The 16,977-nt window shown below is 38.0% G+C and overlaps 2 protein-coding genes and 1 long non-coding RNA gene across 7 annotated transcripts; 1 reads left to right on the forward strand and 2 right to left on the reverse strand.

Moving 5' to 3' along the window:
• The first annotated feature begins 129 nt into the window (after nucleotides 1–129).
• On the forward strand, nucleotides 130–12,296 carry LOC111321378 (uncharacterized). 3 transcript variants are annotated; one of them, XM_088734861.1, is made up of 19 exons: nucleotides 130–476; nucleotides 826–919; nucleotides 2,404–2,511; nucleotides 3,003–3,096; nucleotides 3,635–3,760; nucleotides 4,216–4,341; nucleotides 4,469–4,515; nucleotides 5,173–5,249; nucleotides 5,633–5,702; nucleotides 6,290–6,404; nucleotides 6,888–6,938; nucleotides 7,202–7,268; nucleotides 8,496–8,605; nucleotides 8,833–8,919; nucleotides 9,011–9,202; nucleotides 9,516–9,700; nucleotides 10,474–10,508; nucleotides 11,252–11,315; nucleotides 12,016–12,296. In XM_088734861.1, exons 1-19 carry the CDS (start codon nucleotides 355–357, stop codon nucleotides 12,151–12,153), a joined length of 1,908 nt encoding a protein of 635 aa, XP_088590987.1. In that variant the 5' UTR covers nucleotides 130–354; the 3' UTR covers nucleotides 12,154–12,296. The 3 variants fall into 3 exon arrangements, with proteins under 3 accessions (XP_088590987.1, XP_088590989.1, XP_088590986.1); XM_088734863.1 differs by having other exon boundaries at nucleotides 131–476; nucleotides 4,487–4,515; nucleotides 9,513–9,700; XM_088734860.1 differs by having other exon boundaries at nucleotides 132–476; nucleotides 9,513–9,700.
• Nucleotides 8,784–9,558, reverse strand: LOC148722356 (uncharacterized). Its single transcript, XR_015992165.1, has 2 exons — nucleotides 9,355–9,558; nucleotides 8,784–9,268 (listed from the first exon to the last, which is right to left on the reverse strand). It is a non-coding gene; the product is annotated as an uncharacterized LOC148722356 (long non-coding RNA).
• A 522-nt stretch (nucleotides 12,297–12,818) lies between the features above and the next one.
• Nucleotides 12,819–16,636, reverse strand: LOC111321379 (neuroglobin). Of its 3 annotated transcripts, none has more exons than XM_088734865.1 (4): nucleotides 16,298–16,636; nucleotides 14,969–15,127; nucleotides 13,579–13,783; nucleotides 12,819–13,097 (listed from the first exon to the last, which is right to left on the reverse strand). In XM_088734865.1, exons 1-4 carry the CDS (start codon nucleotides 16,306–16,308, stop codon nucleotides 12,954–12,956), a joined length of 519 nt encoding a protein of 172 aa, XP_088590991.1. In that variant the 5' UTR covers nucleotides 16,309–16,636; the 3' UTR covers nucleotides 12,819–12,953. The 3 variants fall into 3 exon arrangements, with proteins under 3 accessions (XP_088590991.1, XP_022779962.2, XP_088590993.1); XM_022924227.2 differs by having other exon boundaries at nucleotides 15,471–16,636; XM_088734867.1 differs by having other exon boundaries at nucleotides 14,969–15,143; nucleotides 15,471–16,636.
• Between the last annotated feature and the right edge of the window lie 341 nt (nucleotides 16,637–16,977).

Below are 16,977 nucleotides of genomic sequence, written 5' to 3' on the forward strand. Positions count from 1 at the left end.
GAACTTGAGTAACTAATGATTATGTTCTCTTACTAAACCAGAAAACTTACCCATGACACCTTTTGCGCGCATCTCACGCTCTTTGGTAGTAGGCCGGGCTAGCACTGGTGTCTAAATTCCTCGACTCAATCCCCCACCGAACAAAAGGCGGTTGTTTTCGAAAGTGTTAGTGTTGAACTCAGACGAAAATAATAAGCTAAAATCAACGCCACTCATCATCGAACGAGTTTAGCTTTCGTGTCTCACAGAAAAGGAAATTCTCTGTTTCCCAGTTGTGGGAACATAACGATTGAAGACTTGAAAACTTCGATAAAAGCAAAATAATTATTCTTAGGCCAAGAGAGGGAGACAAACATGGCAAGTGGTGCCAATGAAACGCGTGTTTTGCTTGCAACTTCTTACGATCGCTACGGCTTTGCAGTGTATGATCCAGGTTCAGAATTTGCAGCTGATGACTGTAGAATCCACGAATATAGGTGAGATGGTGGTCATTTCTCACGGTATTGTTGCGCGTTTAAGATAGATCTGCCCTCGAGGTCAGCTCGCTCAAAAAAATTTTCTGTAGACTAGCCAGTTTCTGTAGACTAGCCGGACGGGACTGCTTTGTTTAAACAAACGCCCGATATAAAATCAAACAATGCGTTATTACTTTGTCGCAAACATTGTTGCTTCGCATTCACGTATTAAAAGGTATAGTTAAATTTCTCTAATACAAAGCTGGTTTTCATTGTGATCTCCAGTTGAAGAATTGAGACCATTCTTTAGTGCTATTAGAGAAAGTTCCTTTAACTTTCGACCAAATGTTTCTTCCATTTTGTCAACTAGGGAACTTTCAGATGCCAAAAGGTCCAGAGTTATACAATTTTGGGAAAAGATGCTGGAAAACTGGGAGGAAAATCAACTCTTTTCTCCTAAACGGGTGAGCAAAAAAAATGTGTCAAGACATTCATGAAGGAAAGCAATATTAAATTTTTTTGGAAGCGACACATGGCTGCTGTCTCAGTTTAGATGTTGATCAACATGTGGAAAATAGTGATATCAACTTCAAATAGATTCTAGGTTGCCATGCGCCTGTTCAATAATAGCTAGATCACAGATGATGTCAAAATGTGGTAAGAACGAAAAAGTGGCACACAAGATACAGCTGAGTGTGTCACTGATATACTTAACACATTTTGATGTCTTCTATAATCTATCTTGACAACATAGAATCTATTTCTTTTATATAATAACAAAGCAAAAAATTGTTTATGGTGATGTCATCTATACATCTGTCCTCCATTAAATAAGACCAAAATGTGTGAGTAATTCAACTTATTACATAAAAACTATTGTGAAAGTGTTTAGAATTTAGGAATTTAATTTGTTCGCCACAGGAATGGCAGGAGAAAGGAACAGAGCTTTCATCCCAATTGGCACCTAACCCCTTTGTACCCACCATCCCACCCCGGGGAGGACATCCACCACACAGTAATCTTGTGTGTGGGAAATTAACGTCTCCTACCCCTAACCCTGCAGGAGATGGGACCTACGGTTTTATTCGTCCTTATCCAAGAAGACTAGAATATCTATCCATTTCTTGATATTATAGAAAGGTAGCAAATTATCCTCAGTTATTTTAAGACCATGAGTATTGGTCCGGCCGGGGCTCAAACCCTCGACCTCCCGCACAACACAATCCAGTGCTCTAACCAATTGAGCTAACCAGTCTTGAATAAACAAGTGTCGTTATAAATTGTTTATTTAGTGACTATTGCACATAAATCGTGAGGTTATAAAAAACAAGTGATTTCTTAGGAAATGCGAGTGAACCGGTAATCTTCCCTCTGTTGGTTGACATTTGGTCCACTATCGTACAACCATTGACAGGTATATCAATCCAACATCAACTATTCATTAATCTGACCTCACCCTATAATTTGTTCCCACAATCTAGCAGTATTTCTATAGTAAGTAAACAAAGGACAGTCAGTCCCTAATTGAGGTACCTTGTACATACTGTAGCCATAGCTGCAATATGGTTTTTTGACTAAGGGATTTCTACTTGTTCATGATCATAATCTTATTACACGACTCGGGCAGTCAGAGGGCCAATAACTAAAGTCAACCAATCAAAATGCTCTATTGCCGGTCAATATTTTCTCAGTATTGGACCGGGCACTCCCGAATGGTCCTAAATGATACCGCACTTGTGTCCCTTTGAACTTCAGTTGTATAATAAATCTCTTATTAACCAAGCTTGCTCGGGACCATACTGGAAGAATATCGGCCCTCGGTCTTTATTGTACGGACCTCGCTGTGCTTGGTCCGTACTGTCAAGACCTCAGGCCGATATTCTCCCAGTACAGCCCTCGCACTTGGTTAATAAGATATATATACAGTGAAGCATCTCCACATACACAGGTGCGGCGCTTCATTAAGCAAAGTATACCTGATGACATGAGAGGAAAGATTTGGAACAAAATGGTTGGAAGCCAAGCGATCAAGGCTATCTCCTTATTTGATTACCAGGTAATCACAAGTACAGTTATTATCAGTATTTCATTGACATGACAATGCTAGTATAACTCACGATACTGTGAAAATGTCGCAGTTCTCGTCTATCATGAAAAATTTAACTTAAAGTTTCCAAGTTGAGCATTTGAACATTTTGAAGATTTATTTAAAGGAAGTTTTATAAGGGTCAAACCTGGAAAACCACAACTTTCGCTGAAATGTTTGTAAAAGCCAATGTTCAACAGCTTTATATTTATACTACTTCTTCTCCAGCATTTGTAACCTTTGTTAATTCCTCTACATTGTTATGCATGCAAATTTTGTTTTTTTCTTGGCTAACTATATTTTCCTAAACTAATTTTTATAGTTTTTCTCAAGTGGGAGGTACAGGTTTACATATAATTTTACGATGCACAAAACCTAACCTGTAGGCATTGAGCCTAAGAAACTTGAAAGTACCTGTTTGCTTTAATTAATAGACTTAATTTCATGCATTTATTTCTTAGGCCTGCCTAGCAGAGATACGCCAACTTCTTGTTGACCTGGGAGTCAGTGAATATGGAGGAGCAAACTGTATTTCAAGATTGGGACATATTGTTGGTGAGATTAAGATAAGCATTTCACTCTGATCTTACCTTTGTAATGTATAATGCTGTTAAGTGTGATTTCTATCTTCCCTTTAGTAGAATCCATGCCATGGAATCATAAATTGTAAAGAGCCTCTTTAAAAAGGCTCCTCCTTGATTTCTACTGGTTTTTATAGTTGACCTGACACTTCAATTCCAAGCCAACCAACTCAGCTGTACATGTATTCCAAAATGGTGACAACTTTCTACTCTTAAATGTTTGCGATAATAAGCTGTCTTAGATACCCCGACAGCAGCTTCAGGTTTTAAAACAGTTTAGCTTGGAAGAAAACAATCTAAGAGCCATTAACATGTGGCATGGATACAGAAGAATAAATTATTTTATAATATGCAAAAGTCAAGGATTTTCTTTACATTCCAGTTGTTAGATAGTTGTTAAACTCATTATTCCTTATTTTTGCTTGAATGGCAAGAACTCTTTCCTACAAACTCTTTTGTTATGGAGTCTGTGCCTTTTACATGTACTTGTACGTTGTATTTCTGATTTGTAGGATCACTGGCTGATGGCAACAAGGAAAATCTAATAGATAGCCCCAATACAGTCATCATGACAAGGGAGTGGAAAAGGAATCTTCATAAACAGATCTCTGTTTTTAGACAAATCATGTTGGACGTAGGTAAATGTAACAGTTTGTAATCTTTACTTATGCTGTATGCCACTTGAAGTTTAATTGTACCTCTCTGGTAACTGGAAATGAAACTTGACTTCTTTGACAGGACATGAGTTAAATATACCTGTACCAATGTTTGTGTTTTTGTCTGCCTCATGCGAAGCCCAAATTAAAGAATCACAAAATTCCTTCCACATGTACTGTGCTTTGTCACATCCGTGTTTCCCCTCACAAACAAAATGATAAATCTAGATACATGTAACAGCACAAGTATTGTACTGTTACTATTTACAAAAAAAAGTGAAAATACACTCTGATTGACGATTACAGAAAAGTTTGGTTCAAATAGTGGATGGTGCTTTGTATTAGGCACTATAATTACTTACCGGTCTAATTGTAGTAAATTGAATTATATTGATGTGCTATTCATGAATGGATTGGGTGTGTTATTATCAATTTAGACAGATCTTTCCCCAGCCATAAGATGTTCATAGAGGGGACAAGTGAAGGAAAAGAAGGAAGAGCCACACTCTTTAGAGTTCTGGCAGTCTATGCAATGTATAATCCCCAGGTGTCATATTGCCAAGGTAAACCTTGATACTTGACACTCAAGCCTCGAATCTTGATCCTTGATTCTCAATAACTACTTTTTTTACCCACTTAATATTTAGTTTTTAAGAAACATTTTCCTATTTTTCCTAATTATTTTCACAGGCATGTCCTACATTGCAGGAATGTTTCTCATGAACATGAGCGAGGAGGTAGGTTGATTCGATGCTTGACTCTTCTCTCAATTATTAGACTCCTTTCAGTAATTATTCAACAAGTGCAAACAGGGTATTAGAGAACACTAAGGGGTGCATTGAAAGTCATGTTGGATTATATTTTAAAAATAAATATGCTATAAACCAAGGGTTTCATTGATCTAGTATGTAAAATAGGATGGTCCATTCCACATCCTACATCTGAATGGAGCATGCACTCTTAAATGTGTTCACTGAACAACTTTGCCCTAAAATAAAGACAATTTGAAAAAAATGACAAATTAATTTTTTATTTTATGATTAAGAAACAACAGAATTTTTTTTGTCAGAATTCAAATTGTTTGGAATTTAAAAAACAGCACTTCAGGGCTTGCTTTCAAACTACAATTAATTTATTCAAACGCTCAACCTTTTTTGCAATACCAAGGCTGTGGTTTAGCAGTGCCTGGCGGCCCCTGGCGCCTTACTTTTGCTCTTGGGTGACTCAGGAATTTTAGTTTTTTCCTACAAAGCATATGCTGGGCACCCTAGATTTCACATTTTCAGAGCACTGGGCTCCATTCAATTTTTCGTAGAGCACAGCATTGAATACAGTGACAAACTTGACTCTCTAACAATGTTTTAAAAGTATCTACATGCATCCTCTTCCTGTAGGATTCCTTTTGGTGTTTGGTGTCCATGTTTGAGAGACCAAAGTACTTAGCTGGCTATTTCAATGATTCACTTGGCAAGTGAGTTCCCTGGCAGTAACACAATGAGAAAGCTTTGTAATTGACCATATTGTCCCGTTCCTTTTTCAATGAACTATGCTTTATTCCACTCTGTGATTCAACCAATTTATCTGATATAATAATTAAAACTTCTTTTCCTTTTTTGAAAACAAGTTTCCCCACCGGTTACTTTTCTTTTGTTTTACTCGAGTTCCCAGTGGCTGATTCTATTTAACACCATTTAGCATTGCACTTTTAATCTGAGAAATAATTCTAAAAGATCGTATAACAAAATAATGTGAGAAAAGCAGATTGTGTGGTATAACTAGCTTCCCTGCAGATACGAACTACACATCAATTTATTGTCACAAGATATAACAGTCTGACATTCATTACTTCTACAGGATACAAAGGCATGCATCAGTTTTTGAAAGACTAATGCAACAGAGACGTCCCAAGCTATACAAACACCTGGTAGAGTCCTTTTTGATGTTTTTCTGGTTGCTTAGTTGTACACTTCCATTTCTGCCTTCTTGAGGTTGGGAGTGATAAAACTGGTCTTTGCTATATTGTGATGAAGTTCTGCCACAATAGTTTTAAATACTAGGTTCATAATTGATTCTTAACAGCTTGGTATCAGGCCCCTTCATTTGAGTGTATCATGAGCATTTCTACCACACTAAACAGACAGGTCGGCAATCTCCGGGGGTGTTTGACCAATTAGAAGAAAACCTGACAATCAAAGTAGTTACATTGATCAATTGAAATTTTAAGAAAGGAAGGAAAAGTTAAAAAATTTATCATCAGTGTTATTTTTGAGAAGCATGACATTGTAATGTGCATGTTGCTACAGTGGCCCAATATCTAAAAAAGGTATTGTTTCAAGGCCATCTTTTTTCAAAATTTGGTAAGCTTTAAAGTATAATTGTAAAAATCCACAGGTTTTGACATTCATAGCTTTCTTCTTTGGAGAAAAGCAGAGCAGTGCAGTGCACATAATTTTATTAAGACTTCTTTTTTAGCAAGAATTACATGTAGTGATGTTAAAATCTGAATTTTAGGAGGTGCAAGGTGTGTCACCACTCATGTACTTGACCCCATGGTTTATGGCCCTATTTACATCTCTTCCATGCTGGGATGCTGTGCTCACCATTTGGGATTTACTTCTCTCAGAAGGTAATGCGCTGTGGTTGTGATAAATGAGGTTTTCTTTGTGAGTAACCCTATGCACCGTAACATCAGTTTCATCCATATTCTCCATACTGTTCTCTTTAAATATACTTTTCCTAAAGTGCTGACGAGGGCAAAATTATTTGCACGATCAAGAGCTTCTTTAGTTGGTGGTAATTTCTTTATTCTTATGACCTTAAAGTGATTCAGGGGTGATAATTATTGTAACAAGAATTTAAATGCTAGTCACGCTTAAAGGTTGAACTGTTAAAAAAAAAAAAAAAAAAAAAGAGAGGGTTTTTTTTTTTTAATACTTTGCCTCCATTGCATACAATCATTACTTATGGGCTGATTTTATCCTTTGTTCAAATTTTTCAATTATAGACAAAAATAAAAGTTAAACTAGAGACAGAAGTGAACAACAATATTTACACAACAAGAAGTGTGCAAAGTTTCGTATAGATTGATTTTTGCTCATCTCAATTTCAGGTATGTCTATTATCTTCCAAGTTGCCCTTGCACTTCTGGATATTTTATCAGGTTTGATATTTTGTTTGATTGTTGATATTGTTTTTGGTGTAGCAGGTTATAAGTAGTTAAGAATTACATCCATTAGCTGTACAATGAAGAAGTTGTTTGATCCATGGTGCTGTGCAATGTGTCAAATAGAGACCCTATGTCTTTTTTCTCCACTTTTTTAACCACCCTGGAGAATGCAAAGACACTGCTTATGTATGACTTAAGTAGCACTTGTTCTTTTTGACACTGGTAGTCACAAATGTTATTATTCTTTGGTGTTGCAGTCGAGATCCTTCCTTTGACAGAAATAGCTCAAGTGCTGCCAATATTACTGCGTCCTCCGGCAAGTTTGTAAGTCATTTTAACTTTATTGAATGGTCAACAAATGCTCTCTTCTCATGAATAATGCAGTTGAACTTTGTTACAAAAGAGATGGCTGTCTCGGGGAAGTGACAGTAAAGTATGATTAAGTCTGAACTCAAGCAAAGTGACCCAATCAGTCAGAGCTTATCCCTGTTTCCATGTAACTTGAAGTGACTAAGGTTGTTACCACTTCCCTCTTGATGGGATGCCATTCCATCGTAAGGTTATCTCCAGCATTTTATCACTTTTCAGGGTCCATCATTTATACTCCTGGCTGGAGAGAGGCATTGAGGCATTGCCTAATGGCACAATGCATTGAGGCATTGCCTAACAGCACAATGCATTGAGGCATTGCCTAACAGCACAATGCATTGAGGCATTGAATAAAGACTGTTAGTTTTGAGAGAAACTGTTTGGGGCTGCGTCAGTGGGAGTAACGAAATAATTTGGATATATCAACAAAGTTGAAATGGTAAATTGGCCAGCGTAACGATTACATAAGCTGACGCTTCAAGCATTAGCCCTTTGTCAGAGCTCTGACGAAGGGCTAACGCTTGAAACGTCAGCTCTTGTAACCGTTACGGTGGCCAATTTACCATTTCAACTTTGTTGATATATCCAAATTATTGCATCGAGGCATTGCCTAACAGCACAATGCATTGAGGCATTGCCTAACAGCACAATGCATTGAGGCATTGCCAAACAGCACCATGCATTGAGGCATTGCCTAACAGCACAATGCATTGAGGCATTGCCCAACAGCACAATGCAATGACCTGAACCCAAACTTCTCAGCTGAGAGTCCAGCTCACCTACTATTAGGCAATTGCACCTCCTAGACATAGATATGCATGAACCAATGAAAAGACACCAGAAATGAATGCTTAGATGAAGAGTGTTAACAAAACAAAACAGTCTTTGGTCTTAAGTGAAAAAGAGCTTTAAAAAATTGTCTGCATGAACAAGCTGTCTGGCATCTTTATTCATCATTTGACCATTTAATCCTTAGAAGCAATTAGCATCTAATTTCTCCTTACATACAAGAATCTAGGAAGTGATACTGACTAAAGAGCCTTGTGATCATCAAACAAATTCTCCATGTAGGTACCATAGTAAATGTTTGCATGAATGTGTGGAGAATATATCATTTATGTAAGTGTAAAGGGTTCATTAACTCTGGATGAGTGGTTGAGTCCAGTTTTATGTCCTCCTCAGGATCACTCGTGAAAAGCTGGTTGCAGCAATTTGGAAAGTGAAACCAATTCTGAGGTGGGAAATTGACTCAATTCAAGCCATACTAGATGAAGAAAAGGCTGGTTGCAAAGGTAGTGTGTTCATTTTCCTTGTTGTGTACCTTTAAAGATGTAAGAGTTTCCAGCAATCTTATTGGCTGACTGACATCAATTTGTCCCAATTTTATCCCAATTGTAAAACTGGGAAAGAAAGTTTGATTTTGTCACGAGTCCTCTGTTTTGCCTCTGGTTTTACCTCACAAAGGAATGATTTGCATTAGGCGGATTTATTGATACACTTTCATTCCTTGACTTGACAGCAAAGAGTAACAAGAGAAATTTGAACAATCACAATGAGGACAGAAACAGGAAAAGACAACGAACCCTAAGCAACCAAACCTCTCAAGGTAGATAAACAAAAGGCATTTAGAAAATGAGGAAAAGGATTGTTGCTAAATGTATCATATTTTCATGTTTGCTGTTTTCCATTTCATGTAGCACCAGCTGAACCGTCCTTTTTCCAGCGCTTTATTGGACTTTTTTCTTCGAACGACGAATCAGAAGCCAAATTTACAACTAATGACATCGAGATGACTACATTTTCTGTGGTCAGCGGGCAGAGTCCAAGTATAATGACGCCCTCCTTATGCTGTTCAGCGGTAGGAGCCCTAAAGGCACAGCACGGGAGAGGTTTGTGTCATCGGCACTCGATAAACTGCCCCATGTCACGAAATAGCGTCTGAATCCATAGCAAATCTATAGTGCAAAGTTACACTTAGCGGTGCTTTTAAAACAGTTAAAAGTGGTGACATCAAACCCAAGAACAAGGGTTTTTTTCTAACCTCAAGAGGACAACTAAAGCAGACGGTCGCATACATTTTTCTTCTCTATCCCTGCAGAGAGTAATGTCACAGTGACGCACCCATTCCTGCCAAGAATTCGTAATTACAATCAACTTTTTTTTGTAATGACCTGTAATATTCCTTTCTTGTTCTTGTAGCAGGCGGTCTTAAAAAGCCTGTCGGCCATTACAAACGTCATGATCGTTACAATAAGGTATCCCGCAGAAGATCTAATAACGGGAAAGATGTACTAAGAAGACGTCACGTGGTCTGCTATGGCAGTTTGGGGAGTCCTGTGAGGAGAAGTCCGCGCTTGGCGGGACAACGAACCCCCGTGGGGACAGTGGTGAGTAGACAGCAATAAAAGTGGAGGATAATGTGAATTAGAAGGGTGCATTGTTAACACTTTTTAAAATTCCAAGATGTGATTGATAATTAAATTCTCCCTAAAACATTCGCAAAATTATTTAGCAAACATCTTTATCCACAAAGACTTGAAATATCACTATTGTGAATGAAAGGAAAAACCGCTCTGAGTACATATAGTGCGCGTAATTGTGAAAGACATGTAAAGGTTTAGCTATACACTGTGAGTTGTTCTTTTTCGATAGTCATTGAAAGCACCTGTTTAGGTTAGCCGGCAAATCTATTATTGTGATCAGTTTTTGTTTGTTAAAAGTTGTTGAGTTATGTAAAAATCAAAAAAATCAAATCAAACTTTGACCTCAAACTATATCAGTTATTGCCTGCCGGGAAATACATTTCAGGAAGACTCCGGCTTTAAACGTATTGCGACTCGTACAGACCGTTATAAAAATACCTATATTCCCGCTATGTCAAGCAATTTGTAGATATTTTCTACACACTTGCACCTACAGTATTTTATATTATATATATATATATCATAGATCCTAGAACTATTGTAAATTGTTATTATCAATTTTCTACCTTAATCAGAATTGTATTTTAACGCAGTTTAGTCTACGGACTACTATCCTACTATTCAAATAAGAGCTATTCTATTCTATTCTTTTCTTGAAGTAGGTTACCTTTAACTTGGTAAGTTCTAGTTCCATATTTTTAACGTTGTCTCCTTTTATCCGTGTTCTTTATGTGAAGAAAAAGGTCCAATCTCCCAACAGTCTGATGCGAAGGTAGGTGCTGAGGGGAGGGGAGGGGAGGGGGTGACATTTGGTTTTGCTTTACTTCGCTCTGGGATTGGTCCAGAAAATTCATGCCACTCTCTCGACCAATCAGATGCAAAACTAAAACCAAACGTAGACATTCACGTTCTCCCGCGCTTGACAGGCAGTGTGCTTCTGTTGACTCTGAGTTTGAACTGACTTCTTGGGTGGTTACCATTTGGCCAAAAAATTCGGAAATTTCGGTTTGAAGTCAAATGGTAAGGTAATTTTTCGGAAATTGTGGAGTACCTTCAGAGGTAATCCTCTTTTTCCATTCGGAACGGAAGGTCATAAAATTCCGTTTCCAGGCCATTCCGCTTGGGTTTCCTTGGATTGGAGCGGGACGAAACGCCTGATGGATAAATGGTAAGCTCAATCTCATCCGGTTGGTCCATGAATTCGGAAACTCCCTTACCTTTATGCCACGGTTACACCAATCGGATTTTTCTTACAAATGGTAAGCACCCCTTGTAACACTCTCCTTTGTTGTGAATGATCTTCGCGATTATTTCGTTTTTGGTTTAACGACGCTCAATCGAAAAGCGCCCTACAATGGGAATCTTGGATAAGCTTTTGTTATAAGACCAGTAAGCTAGTAGGACCTACTTTTACCTTGAATTTTTTTAGGCTGAGTACGCCGCACATTCTTCGCTACACAGGTTTAATGTTAATAACTATTTCTTTTTAATTCCTTTGTATTCAACGATCTTTAGCTCTGCCACAAATCGACACGCCTTTAAGCAGTTCAATACTCCTACACCTCTCAGACGCTCTCAGGTAATGAGTGTTTTTGTAATTTTTTCGTCCTTTTACTGTATATTCAGGCTTTTTCTTACCTTGGTACATGTAAAGTAACTGTCAAATGTATTGGGAACACTGTGGTTCATTAGTTTGCGCGCCGAACGATCTGGGTTTGAGTCCTGGCCGGGGAGAATGTGTTGTGGTCCTCTCTCTCTCTCTCTCTTTACCCAAGACTATAAATTTTACAACTGGCCCTAGCCAACAATCAGGGAGATGTGAAAAACTGATTGCCTCCAGTGAAATGGCAGACATCTTTGTTTATGAGCGGTCCATCTGAAAGTTAACAGTTTCTCCAAATTCTCTTCAATCGACTCCATCTCTGATCCTTCTTTATCGAGAAATTAAGAATCAAGTTGGATAGACATAATGTTCGCTTAATAAAAGGCTATATACAAGGCTAAAAGAGTAGGAAAAATTATTAAAATCTTATGTCTCCAAACTTTTCACATCGGGAATCACATAAGATATATATGTATGCAAAGACGGTCATTATTTTCAACCCTGATGATGGCAAACAGCCGAAAACGTTTGGTTTAAACATTTTAATAAATTTTTCCTAATCTTTTAGCCTTGTATATATAACACCTAAGTTGGATAGAGTTTCAGGACAATTCAGTCGAGCTTAGAGAATACCGCAATCAAACTTGAGAAAAAGAAAATCCCTCTCATTTTGTAGGTTAAACCCATCTGTCGACATTCCCCGTCAACTTTTGAATCATCTCCAAAGCCAGTGATGTCACCTGACCTCTTGATGTCCCCGGATGTGGAAATGACTTCTTTAGAATTTAAGGAGAAGAGACTGGACTTTACGTAGCGATTTATGGGCTTGGTGTTACGTGGAGTTGCTCTAGAGAATTCAAGATTGGGAGTGGATCATTACAAGTTTGTTGATTATGAGTACAAGGAGTGATTATATGGCACGTAGGATGAACTAATTAAAGAGCTGCTTAAGTTTAAGTGCATTGTAAGCTTCGTTCTGTCGATCTTTGATTCCCCTAGTGGGAAATTTAGGCTTCCCTCGTGTGTTGTCGCTCTAAAAATTTCAGAGCAGGTCGAACGCTGTTTTTATCTGCGAAGAAGTCTTGACAAAAACTGAGAACATTTCGTTATTTTCAACTAGTCTTGAATTTGCTCTGGGATTCGTTGGTTTTGATTTGTGATTGGTTTGGAAAACTTACGCTCGCTACCTTCCCGAGCAATCAGAATCAAACTAAAACTTGCTGCGACTTAATCACGCACGTTTTCCTGCGCTTCTGATCATTTACATTGAGTTCTCATTGGCTCCCTCGAGTGCCTGCCTCCTCCTTTGTTCTGATTGGCTGTGACAATTGCTATGAGTTTAGCTTCATGACACACAACAACGAAACGCGCTCAGTTGGTTCAATTGTTAATCCTGGAGTCGTCATACATAATTACGATTAAATGGTTTAAAACTAAGAGAACTTTTAAATACATAAAGAACTTTTTTAAAATGCTGCTTTTAATGGTTGTTGCCTTCCAGATTGAGTTACAGGAATGTCATAACGTGACACATTAGCTCCTACTGGTTTCCCAACTTTTTTCGCTTTTTCCTGTTCATTGACCTCAGTTGCGAGAAAGGTTTCGTAAGTCTGACTAATCTTTGCTATAAGGATCCATTCCTGTCGCCATGGCATCCGCCAAAATGTCGAATGTCAGCGCCCAGGCCTTGTAGCATTCATCAGTGAAGAGGTCTCTTAGTTCTTGTGAAAGTGTGAACAGCAATGCTTGTTTCACTACCTGTCATGACAAGTAAAGTTTAACATTATGCACCAAAATACATAGCATTAATCGAGAGATAAGTTCCCTAAAGCTTCAGTACCAACTCGTATCTTGTTCGTTACAAATGCTTTTTCCTTCGTTCCCTTCTCTTAAAGATATGTTCACTATATCTTCATTATACTTGTATATCTTAAAAAAATTTCCTCTTTTCATGTAAAAGAAAAGGTTTCTGTGTAGCTTCTAACTGCATGTCGTAAAACTTAAGATATGTTCAAATTCCTACGCTCCCCAACCTTAAAAAATGTTATTGTCCGCCTTTAAACTGCACTTTAGGTAATATGCTTTTAAAACTCGTTTCCTTCACTCGTCTAAAAGTTTTTGTACATAAACTTTAAAATACTTTTTTCCAAGCATTTGTATTCCTCTTCTCGGGATTGCACAATATTAAGACAGGATTTCACTGACAGCCCGTTACGATATAGGAGCCCACAATACTTACGTTAAGCTGATGCCTTTTTATCCCCATGTTGGCATGAATCGTTCCTAGTCTCTCCAGAGTAGGTAATAAAGGGGTTAGGTCGTCTAGATTTTGTAAAGCTTTATCTAAGGTACTGATAACTGACGTGATATGACTTTGGAATTCGTCGCTGTCTAGGTCGGAGCTGGAGAAATAGTTCAAGGCTTCGGGAGCAATTTGAAATATCCTAAAAATTGTACAAGAAGTTAATGAATGCATAACCATAAATCCTAAGGGCGCAACTTCTCTCCAAGCTGTCAAGAAAATCTAAGGTTCAGCAAAACCGGAAGAGGTGAGAAAAATTCACGGCGGTGAAAAGGAAGGCGAAAGCATAGCTCAGCACGTAGACGCGCGAACAGAAGAAGTTTGAGAGGTTAGGTAAACACTCCAGAGTGCCAAATTATTACCTGCTGATAACCCCTTACCACTCAGGTTTTGACCTCCAAAAATCATTTGCTTGTTTTAAGGAAGATAAGGAAATGTGTGGCAAACATAACTTAGGCTGTTATCTGCACAGTCTGTAAACGTTCTCTGTAGAAGGTCAAGTGCTTTCCAGAAGCTGCCTCTTCTATCATATCTGTTTACTATAAAACCTGACTCTCTTTGTTTTCTACTTTTTTCAGTTTCGAAGGTGGAAATCTGAACAGTGTTTATCTGGTTTTATGGTTTAGTCGATGTAACTAGCTTTAAGAAAATTGCTAGTACCGCACACGAAGACAGCGCACCGCAAGAATCAATTCACAACCCGTTCAAGACGTGAAAATTTACATCCTGTTTAAAAATTCAAGCTTATAGGCCAAAATAGGAAGTGCCCCTCGGGGAAGGGCAACGAGAAACGTTATCACTTAATTACGCCTGATCGCTTAAATTAAGCAGTCGGAAGCATGAAAATGAATTTAATATCTGGAGAAGAACGTCAATCAGTGCGAAAGTTGTTTTTGAATGTCACGTAAAAGCATTGTCTTAGCCTCTTTTACAGGAAAATTAGCATTGTGAGTGGCGGCGCAAAGCCAGTCAACTAACCAAGCGTTAAATTGCTCAAAACATTGAAACGTGTAAGATCCATGGTAAATTTACATATAGCAAGAAAATGAAAATTCGATACGTCACAACAATCTGATTCGTTTGATGGTCCTTGAAAAATTACCCTCTAGATGGAGGAGAAGACGAAGTATCAGTTTTAGTAGGATGGAATAGTATTGAATTGGAAAGAGTGAAGCGCAGGGTAGGACGTGGGCTTTAAGATAAAAAAAAGATTGACGCAGATTGCTGATAATAAACTTGAAACGCGCGGCTCTGATTTTTCAAAATGCAAATGCATCAACCGACTGAACGTTTCCTACAACTGCTTCAAAGCCGGCGCAATACTCACCTCTTGAATAGTTTCTGTCCTGCTTGGACCTCTGGTTTTGCCGCTTCCCTCCACGTGTCCCTGACAAGAACTTTGTCATCTTCACTAAGTGCTTTTGGCGAGGGAGTCAGATTGCCGCCGGCTGTGTTTTCCATAGCTGCTCGAGTTATCATCTGCTCTCTGAGGATAAAGGAGACTGGCAAATTGTCAGATAGAAGGTTGGGGTCGAGTCCATTCAGATAGCTTTTCTTTCAAAGCTTTCAGGGTGTTCTCTCTCGATTGAAACAGAGATGAAATAATTGGTTGAGTTTAAGAGACACAGAAGAATCATGCGGAGCTTCCTCCATTTTCGTAAGTCCTACAAACATTAATTGTTGATTGTCTCCAATGATATTTCCTGTTTGAAGGAAATTGTCGTTAATCCAATCATAAGTTTGATTTGTCTTAGGAAAGATAGATCTACTGAAATTCATTTTCAGTGGCTATAGTGTATTGTTACTTCTATGTGTACTATTAAACTTACCTTCCCGTTTAAGTATTAACGTCCACTGGTCCGGTGAAGTTTGTCAATATAGGTTTCAAAGTTCTGATCTCTGGTTACTTATGATTGTCATAAATTAAAAGCCTCGCTAAAAATAATATGTCCATATTACTTTTAGCGGTGAATTTTAATAAGACAAGCAATGCACCATCTTAATGGATGTGCTATTGTAAAGTTCTTTTCTTTCAATAGATGCGCTAAAAGCTGAAAGTCCCAAATACAAAATATTACTATTTCCAGTTGTCTTGGTAATAACCAATGAGATTTTACGACCTTCCATGAATTATGGTCAGTTGCTTTCATAGAAACATATCTATCTTCACGAGAGGAAGTACATTGAAATGCCGGAGAAAGAGTTTTGATGAGCCTGTGAAACAGTAGCCTCCAAATCTACATTAGGAGATCACCAGAATAAGCAATATTAGACATCGCAGTAGTTCTAAACCAACACTTATAGCACTTGGTCTAATTTTAATCTATTCTCTAAAGTTTTCTTTTCTTTTTCTTTTTTTTTTTTCGATCTGTTTTCTTATCTCTGTGGCGTATGTCGGTAATTTCTGTGACGTGAAAAAAAGTGAATACTTTGTCTCCGTCTGCTCTGTTTCTTCTTTGGATTGTTAGGTTGGCTTTATCAGTTAATATTTTTAATATATATCTTCAAGTATTTCCCTTCCCAACCGACCCAGACAGAACAGATAATTGCAAAGGATAGACCACAGCATCAGGACACAGGCAGTTGTTGACTGGCTTCGTCTTCTGCTAGAAAAAGGTCGAGAGTTGTACCTCAAGGGTCAATTTTAGGGACTTACCTGTTAACCATTTACATCAATGATCTGCCCAACAACCTTGAGAATGGCATTCTCACCTTATGTGCTGATGATACAGCCTTACACTGCTCTCAAGCTTTTAAATGGCAGACCGACTTTGCTAATGAGACTATTACGGTGGCTGTTTGACCATAAACTGACACTTAATGCTTCGAAATCTAACTGTAATGCCCATGGGTGGTCCGAAAAACATTATTTATTTCAGCAAAGTGATCTTGACAATCAATGAAAGAATTTTGGGTCGAGTTAATTCGTATCAGGGAGTAATCGTCACGGAGAATCTGACTCGGTTAGACCACTTAGAATATTCAGCTCCGTAACAAGGTTTTGCAAAGGTTTGGCTTTCTACAAAGAAAAGAATGTTTTTCTCAATAGACATACAGAGCATTTTGTTAAAACATACCTTAGTTATACAGTGTGGTTATCACATGGGGAGATTCAAACTAGATGGATAGCTAGATAGATAGATAGTTAGATAGACGTTTATTAAGAATACCTAAATAGCAGCTGGAAGCTGAATTGCAAAGGTGTACATATCATGTAATAGAACTATACAATAAAATCAAACTTAAAAGGGAACTAATTTACATATACAATTATAATAAATGTTAGTTAAAATGTCTTGCGCTTGCTGGAACTCTTAAAACTAACATGACTCTTAG

This window comes from Stylophora pistillata, chromosome 10 (genome assembly GCF_964205215.1).
Source record: "Stylophora pistillata chromosome 10, jaStyPist1.2, whole genome shotgun sequence".
Taxonomy (NCBI): Eukaryota; Metazoa; Cnidaria; class Anthozoa; order Scleractinia; family Pocilloporidae; genus Stylophora; species Stylophora pistillata.

Bases quoted from the DNA above. Each gene is read 5' to 3' on its own strand.
- LOC111321378 (XM_088734860.1), top strand. From the start codon at position 355: ATGGCAAGTGGTGCCAATGAAACGCGTGTTTTGCTTGCAACTTCTTAC. The intron at 2,512-3,002 runs GTAATCACAAGT...TTTATTTCTTAG, and splicing joins TCTCCTTATTTGATTACCAG to GCCTGCCTAGCAGAGATACG. The intron at 10,509-11,251 runs GTAGGTGCTGAG...AACGATCTTTAG, and splicing joins CCCAACAGTCTGATGCGAAG to CTCTGCCACAAATCGACACG.
- LOC111321379 (XM_088734865.1), bottom strand. The intron at 13,784-14,968 runs GTGAGTATTGCG...TACAATTTTTAG, and splicing joins GGACAGAAACTATTCAAGAG to GATATTTCAAATTGCTCCCG. The intron at 13,098-13,578 runs GTAAGTATTGTG...TTGTCATGACAG, and splicing joins TAAAAAGGCATCAGCTTAAC to GTAGTGAAACAAGCATTGCT.